The sequence below is a fragment of the Gadus chalcogrammus genome, chromosome 19, assembly GCF_026213295.1.
Source record: "Gadus chalcogrammus isolate NIFS_2021 chromosome 19, NIFS_Gcha_1.0, whole genome shotgun sequence".
Classification (NCBI taxonomy): domain Eukaryota; kingdom Metazoa; phylum Chordata; class Actinopteri; order Gadiformes; family Gadidae; genus Gadus; species Gadus chalcogrammus.
The window spans coordinates 18,555,953-18,564,489 of record NC_079430.1 but is presented as its reverse complement, the minus strand read 5'-3'; the positions used below and the strand labels follow the sequence as shown (position 1 = coordinate 18,564,489).

Below are 8,537 nucleotides of genomic sequence, written 5' to 3'. Positions count from 1 at the left end.
CTTGCTGGTAGTTCTACCATGAGGACTCAAATCACGCGCGGCTGGCCGCCAATCACCAGCTACCAATCACCTGCCTACACCTGCTCTATAAAGAGTAGTCTAACATATGTCTTGCTGCTCAGGTCTTCGTTCAACGCATGAGCTGCTTACTGTGCTTTCGATTTCGCTTCGCTAAATCTCGTCGCCTAGTACCATGTCGTTTAATACATACCCAGAGGCCGTAATGTCGGATTTCGATGAGGACGCTTTTCCTCCATCTCCTGCCGTATCACGTAGGAGTTCGCGAATCCAATTAAAATCGGCTTCTTGGGCGTCTTGGCCAACCAAAAAACTGCTGGAACTCCTGACCCAAGAAGGCGTCCCAGTGGAAGTCGGCTTGTCGCGGGCGGATGCCCTGCAGCTTGCCGACACAGCGCTGGGGGAACATCTCCACGCTCCACTCTCCCCAACGTTCACTCCGGATGCCGCCGCCGCTGGCTCCGCTGCTGCGACGACTACAAAACCCGGCAAAAAGCGCGCTGGTCGGCTTACTACTTCCGGCCCGGCCAAGCGAGCGCGGAAAGCCGGTAATTTCGTTCCACGGGATCCTCATCACCACCCCCAACAAATCCCCGACGCGGACCTTCGCCAGGTTCTACACACCCTCGCCGAGTCGGTCCAAAGCCTCGGCGCCAGGATGGATGCTGTTGAAACACCAGGCCGCATTCCCGGACGGGTCCAGGCCCTCAACCCGCCGTCGTTCATCGCCACGGCGCCTTTTTCCTTCCAGCTACCATCCGGCTCGGCTCCTTCCGCCTCCATAGGCTATGCTCCCGGCACGTGCTCGGGTACCACGGCTACTGCAGCCCCCGCGGTAGCCCCTTTCGCGTATTCGCTCGCTACTGCTCTACCAGTCCAGCTCCAGGGTAGGAGCTTTATTACGCCCGCCGCGGCTACGGTTTCTCAGACCACAAAAAATAATATAATCCAGGGCAGAGACGTTAATCTCGCGGCGTTACTGTTACCCTCCCCCGCCATAGAGCGTCAATGGGTTGATTGCGGTGACGTGTCCGTTCTTCTGAAAACGTCAGACCCTAGACTTACGCGCAATCTCTCTTTTGGCGAGTTCGTCATTACATTCGGGATTTACAGAGACATTATGTGCCAAGTTTATCCGGATAGGAGGGCAGAACTTGACGCTTACCTCGCTATTATCGCCGACCTCAACCAGCGCTACGCCGGAACGTTATTTTATGAATATCATAAAGCATTTTCTGCCAAGTCGGCCCAATGGATCTCCATGCTTAATGTGAGGATTGATTGGTCCACTACGGACACCGAGCTTCTGCTCCACCACTTCGGTGGCCATCAGTCAATTTCTTGCGCTATCTGCAGTTCCCACGGGCACACAACGGTGCTATGCCCCAAGACCGCTACTACCGCCCCCGTCTATGCCCCTAAAACGCCACTCGTCCATAGTGACGTTAACGTAAGACCACCGTGCGATCGTCTCGGACGGGCTGTCGTTTCTTTCAATGGGAGGCCTATCTGTAATAATTTTAATGAATCTGTCTGTTCTTACTATCAATGTAAATTCTCCCACATTTGCAGCTTTTGCAGGGACCCGCACCCGAAAACTACCTGCCCCCGCCGCCAAAGGCCGGCAATTCAAGGGAGGGGCCATCCCTCCAAGAGATTTTAAAATCTCACCCATCTACCCCAATTAACATTGCTTCTCTTGCATCATTCCTCTCATCGCACCCCGACTCCGGTTTTGTAGACCATCTCATCACGGGCCTTTCACAGGGGTTCCGGGTGGGAGTCCTTTCTCCATTGTCCACTAAATATGTGGCAAAAAATCTCCAGTCAGCTCTGGCAGAACCAGAAATAGTGTCTGCTCTTCTGGCTAAAGAGCTTCTCAAAAATTATGTTATCGGCCCATTTAGTTCTCCCCCCTTTTCTTTCTTTAGAATAAATTCTCTCGGCGTTGCTACCCGGAGATATTCAGGGAAAAAACGTCTTATTTTTGATATGTCTTCTCCTCACTCTGACTCTTTCGCTAGCGTTAACGAATGTATCCCACCAGAACCATTCTCGTTGTACTATGCCACTATCGACCACGCCATCGCGTTGATAAAAATCGCAGGCCAGGGAGCTTGGCTCGCTAAAGCCGACATTACAGATGCTTTTAAAATAATGCCCATTCATCGGTCCGATTGGCCGTTGTTCGGTGTGAAATGGCAGTCTAAATTCTATTTCGCAGTTAGACTAACATTCGGGTGTAGGAGCAGCCCCCACCTCTTCAATTTGCTATCTGAGGCCCTATGCTGGATTATGCTAAACATATGTAGGTTGCCATTCGTTCTACATCTGCTGGACGATTTTTTGCTTATTGACTTTCCATCCAACCAAACCAGCGTCCTGGATACTCTTAAGAGAGTGTTCAGCGAGATCGGAGTTCCCTTATCTGAAGAGAAAACAGAGGGGCCAGTTACCGCAATCGAATTTCTAGGGATTCGCTTAGACTCGGATAGGATGCAAGCATCCCTCCCGGACGAGAAACTACAGAGGATCAGATCGTTTCTCAATGCGTTTATAACGTCTGCTGGAGTTACTAAACGTGAAATGCTCTCACTCCTAGGCCACCTCAATTTCGCTATGCGTATTATACCACAAGGGCGCTCGTTCATCTCTCGCCTCCTAGATCTGGCACATTCGGTCCCAAAACTGAACGACGTGATACACCTCAACGAAGGCTGCAGGTCCGATCTCAAATTCTGGTCGTTCCTCATCGCTAACTGGAACGGAATTTCCTTCTTCTATAACGACACGCCTGAATCATCTGATTCTCTCGAACTATTCACTGATGCGGCCCCCTCGGTCGGGTTTGGGGGTTTCTTCCAAGGCCAATGGTTCGCTGGGAGATGGCCGGTCGAATTCCGCACATTCGCCTTCGGGTCAGAGTCGTCTGCGTTGTTCGAGCTCTACCCTATTGTGGCAGCTAGCGTTCTGTGGGGCCAAGCATGGCGGCGTAAACGTATCACCATGTTTTGCGATAACGAAGCAGTGGTGGCTATCATTAATAAAAAGCGATCTGCATGCCCCACTATCATGTCCATGCTCAGACGTCTCACATGGCAGTCCGTCACTCTCAATTTCATCATTAATGCTGAGCATATACCTGGTCACCATAATAGTCTTGCTGATTCTCTCTCTCGTTTCCGTTTCCAGGAATTCAGACGTCTATGCCCCGCAGCGAATACGGACCCAATAATCAGCCCACCCTTCCACGAACTCCGGCTGGATTAGGCAATAGGCTAAATTCGTTGCTAGACTCCGCGAGTGTTTTTATGGCAAAAGCTTTAGCGCCATCTACCCTCAAAGCTTATAGCTACGCGTGGTCCCTGTTTAATTTATTTTGCATTTCCATGCACGTTTCAGTTCTTCCAGTGTCGGTATCTATTGTCTGCGCTTTTATCGTCCACTGCTTCGAATCTCATAGACATAAATTGTCTACGATTCGGGGGAATATAGCTGGTATTCAATTTTATGCTAGATGCCAAGATCCTGGCTCTCCTAGTCTATTTTCGGCTCCCGCAATCCGTCTTTTATTGAAGGGCATGTATAAATCGGTGCCAAAAGTACCAGACAAACGCTCTCCTATCACACTCGATATATTGAACAGATTAGTGTGCGCTCTTAGAGCTGGGAAATTCCATCCTTATTTTAACACATTACTTGAGACAGTGTTTCTCACAGCATTCTACGGGTTCATGCGTCCAGGGGAATATACGTCTCCTACTCAGACTTTTTCCCCTACACGGGGCCTGGCTTTTGCTGATGTCACCTTCTCTGCAAGGCATTTTTCCATCTTCTTAAAACGGTCCAAAAGCGATAGCCTAGGGGCAGGTGTTACTATTATCATCTCAAGAATCAACAACTCTCTCTGCCCTTACGCTTCCATGCTCCTTTACCTCAAGCTCCGGCAATGCACGCCTCCCGAATCACCTCTGTTTATTTTGCCTAACGGCTGGCCAATGACTAAAGAGTGGTTTAGAGTCCATCTCGCGAAGGTGGTAGAAGGGTGTGGCCTACCTTCTCCCCTCTACACTGGCCACTCCTTCCGGATTGGAGCGGCAACTACAGCCGCTGAACAAGGGTTGCCGGACGCGTCTATCAAACGGCTGGGAAGGTGGTCTTCCACAGCCTACGAATCCTACATCCGGTCGAATTCAAGGTTCTTCCATCAAGCGCACACGATGCTCTCTAACGTCGGTCAAGGCAGGTTTAACACGTTTTCAACTATAGCTGTTTCTGGCGGCTGTTTCCATTCCAGGGTTATTCTAGTCTTAGTGTCAAGCTGTTATTCTAGTCTATTCGTTTTAGTTACGCCTATATTCTTTCTAGTGTTATCGAAATGTATTGTACTATGTATTTAACTATAGTTATTGTCATACGCCCAGCATGCCTGTTGCGTCCCGTTTTTTTTTACGCGATAAAGGTTCGTGATGATGATATTTTGTCATTATTTTCGTTGCTAAAAGCAACATTATTGCAACTACTGGTGGTGGTGGTTATCGGGTACTAAATTCATAAAGCAAAATTCGGTGTCATAACTCAGGTTAACCTGCAGCAACCCCGGCGAGTGTGACCACGTCGGTGGATCATCTAGAAAACACTCTTGAGTTCGCTGTCACGTCAGTGGCGTTCATAGGAAAATAAAACTCAAGGTTGCAGCGGCAACCCCGGTGAGTGCGTTGCTCACGTCGGTGGGAACAACTCGGGCACTCGTGAGTATGACCACGTCGGTGGCACGTTATCTAATACTCATGGTTTGACTGCAGTAACCCCGGTGAGTGCGTTGCTCACGTCGGTGGGAACAACTAAAAGCACTCGTGAGTTCGTTGCGCACGTCGGTGCGGTACAACTCAGAACTCTAGTTCGTTGCAGCAACCCCGGTGAGTGCGTTGCCCACGTCGGTGGGAACAACCCAAGCACTCGTGAGTTCGTTGCGCACGTCGGTGCGGTACAACTCAGAACTTCACGTTCGCTGCAGCAACCCTGGTAGTGCGTTGACCACGTCGGTGGGCACAACTCGGGCACATGCAAATTTAATTACCACGTCGGTGGCATAATATCAAACACTCAAGTGCAGGGCACTCGGAGTTCATTGAACACGTCGGTGTTTAACACGGAAGTACACAATATTTGCTGCAGCAACACCGGTGAGTGCGTGACCACGTCGGTGGCACATCAAGGGCACTCGTGATTTCGTTGACCACGTCGGTGTTCAACATGAAAGTTCACAATACTTGCTGCAACAACACCGGTGAGTGCGTGACCACGTCGGTGGCACATCAAGGGCACTCGTGAGTTCGTTGACCACGTCGGTGGTTCAACGCGAAAGCACTCAGGTCACGCAGCGACCCCGGAGAGTGAATCGACCACGGCAGTTGGTACAGCACGAAAGCACTCGTGGCTCGCTGCGTAACAGCTGCAGAGTGCTCTAAATTTTAATTGATCTCGCTGAGGTATTTTAAGTCAACTGCTTTTACGTGATTCATCGATCTCGCTGACGGTTTTTAAGCTTATCGTTTTACGGTACGTATGATTGACTCTTAATATGTCGTATATTGGGTATGCCTTTTATCTTCCAGAAGCAGTATAGATCCTTGTCCACTTCTTCTACGCGGGTATGTATGGTCTCATTACCCCCTTTCGATATTCTATTTTTGGGGTCGGCTCCGCCCCTGCCAGTCCCGGCAGGACATGCCGAGGTATCTTAGCTACTTCCGGCGTAGGCCTACGTCCTCTCTTTTGGGGAAGGCTCCGCCCCTGCTAGTCCTGGCAGGATACGCCGAGTCCGCACGTTATCCTGGATCAGTGACGGGGCTCATGCCAAAGATTCACCATGCAAAATATTCCCATGTCGTTATTTAAATAAATCCTGTTCATACTTATCGGTGATCAAGTCTTTATGGGAGAAATGTTAAGCTTGCTGGTAGTTCTACCATGAGGACTCAAATCACGCGCGGCTGGCCGCCAATCACCAGCTACCAATCACCTGCCTACACCTGCTCTATAAAGAGTAGTCTAACATATGTCTTGCTGCTCAGGTCTTCGTTCAACGCACCTCCATCCACCCCACCACCACCAGGTCGGCCCAGTCTACTTGTCCAGGGGAAGGCTCCGCCCCTGCTAGTCCTGGCAGGATACGCCGAGTCCGCACGTTATCCTGGATCAGTGACGGGGCTCATGCCAAAGATTCACCATGCAAAATATTCCCATGTCGTTATTTAAATAAATCCTGTTCATACTTATCGGTGATCAAGTCTTTATGGGAGAACCGTGTGCTCTGCTCTGATTGGCTGAGCCTGCCCCTGGCCAGCGTGTAGCATGGCCTTCTGGTAATATGGTTATGGATCATTGAGGATACTCCTTTCATTTTCTTTCTTTCTTTTTGTTCCTTTGCTTTTTATCTGCCCCCTGAAAACAATTTAATCTGGGCGTCTCTCTCTCTCTCCCTCCCCCTCTCCCTCTCCCTCTCCCTCTCTCTCTCTCTCTCTCTCTCTCTCTCTCCCCCCCCCCTTCATCTCACTTTCCCTCAAACTGTCACCCTTTCTGTCGGCTCACTCTCCCCCTCCCTTTTTGTATGTTTTCATTCGATCCATCTCTCCCTCCACCCCTCTATCACCTCCCCCCCCCCCCCCCCCTCTCTCTCTCTTGTTTACTATCCATCCATCCATCACACACACTCCCACATTTTGTCTCCGCAGGGCACTCAGATCCTGTCTCCCGTCGCGCGTTGGAGGAGGGGGGAGGGAGAGAGGGGGGGGGGGAGACGGAGGAGGAAGCACAAAAGGGGATTTCACAGCGAGAGCTCCATCTTAGCGACTGATCTCGGCTCCTGTTTTCAGCAAATTATCACCTCAGCGGGGGGGCGGCGGGGACACAATCGCTGACGACGTGTGGACACAGCGCAGACGTAGCAGGAAACCAAGTAGCGTTTCCGTCGCCGTCGGGTTGGTTTAGCGGTGCAGCACAGCAGTGGGTGTTTGTCTGGGACGAATCAGGGGCAGCAGACGCACAGCAGCCCGCGTCCAGTCCAATAAATGGAAGGCCAGATTCAGAGTGTGTGTGTGTGTGTGTGTGTGTGTGTGTGTGTGTGAGAGATAGTGTGTGTGTGTGTGTGTAAGTGCATTCGGGTCTGTGCGCCTTTGTATAAATATCACAGAACAGTCAGTCCGACAGCCACTAATGCAACGTAATGGTACATTTACGCCTGAAGGGGTCCGGTTAAAATAAACAGCTCTGGATCCACACACACACACACACGCACACGCACACGCACACACACCATCTCTATCTCACGCACACACTCTCACACACACACACACACACACACACAAACACACCATCTCTATCACTCACACACAAACACAATCTCTCTCACACACACAAACAAACTCATTCACTCACACACACTCCATGTCTATCTCTCGCACAAACACACACACGCCATCTCTCGCACAAACACACACATACCATCTCTATCTCTCACACAAACAAACACAACAACACACACACTATCTCTCTATCCCTCACACAAACATCATCTCTCTCATTCACACCAACACCCACACTCACACACACACACACAGACACACACACACACACCGCTCCAGGGGTTACAGACTCTGCCCGACCTTTGACCTGAATGTCTTATTAGCAGAGCGGAGACTTTGCGTACCCAGGCTTGAGGCGGACTCATCGTGTTGTGTTATACTTATAGCCGCGATGCGTCTATCCCATACCCTCGTTAAGGATTAAATAATGCACCTCTGTGCACTTCTCCTCAAAAAACGAGTTCACAAACCACGGTGGATGAATGCTGGCCAGGCAGGAGAAGGATACAGCGGAAATTGCGCAGGCGGAAAATCGCAATCAGCCAAGAGGATGTACGACATTGGCCTGGTTTCCCCCACTCACATGTCATCTGGAATGGAAGCGTTCCGTGTCGCTGTATATGCCAGATGTCAAAATGAAATCCTGTCCGTGCTGTACGATGTAGACTGGAGCGGAGCGCAACAGATGTAGGCGGGATTGCGTATTGGCTTTAGGGTGGGGGGGGGGGGGGGGGTGGGGGGTTGACTCCCAGCCAAAAGGTAGGGTTTCAGTCTCAAATGTCCCCGGTTGACCCGTAAGCATCCTTGAGCAAGGACGCCTAATCACTTGACCCTGTCCTGAACGACTGGAATCGATGGATAAAAGCAACTACTAAAGTAGGAGGAAAAGCCAGGAGCCTGAAATGTATTCCTACTATCATAACTATTATTAACGGAGATTGCATTGAAACATTTACATTGAGGGCATTTAGCAGACGTTTTTATCCAAAGCAACTTTGTTAGTACATTTTTCAGAAGAAAGAGAAACAACAATATATCGCTGTCGGTACAGAAAGGATCTTCATAGAAGCAAGTGACAAGCCTTAACAATAGAAACAAGTAATAGCAGTTATGCACAATTATGCCGAGGCATGGAATTGTATTAACGCTGGT

General features: G+C 50.1%; 1 protein-coding gene across 1 annotated transcript; it reads left to right on the top strand.

Moving 5' to 3' along the window:
* LOC130372743 (uncharacterized) lies at positions 1–3,972 on the top strand. The gene is made up of 2 exons (XM_056578893.1): positions 1–1,468; positions 1,591–3,972. The coding sequence occupies exons 1-2, from the start codon at positions 194–196 to the stop codon at positions 3,286–3,288; spliced, it is 2,973 nt and encodes a 990-aa protein (XP_056434868.1). The 5' UTR covers positions 1–193; the 3' UTR covers positions 3,289–3,972.
* The last annotated feature ends 4,565 nt before the right edge of the window (positions 3,973–8,537 follow it).

What these genes read in the sequence shown, in the direction of transcription:
- LOC130372743 (XM_056578893.1), top strand. Translation starts at nt 194, where the DNA reads ATGTCGTTTAATACATACCCAGAGGCCGTAATGTCGGATTTCGATGAG. An exon ending in TCGTCCATAGTGACGTTAAC is followed by an intron (nt 1,469 to 1,590) that starts GTAAGACCACCG and finishes CCACATTTGCAG; the next exon opens with CTTTTGCAGGGACCCGCACC.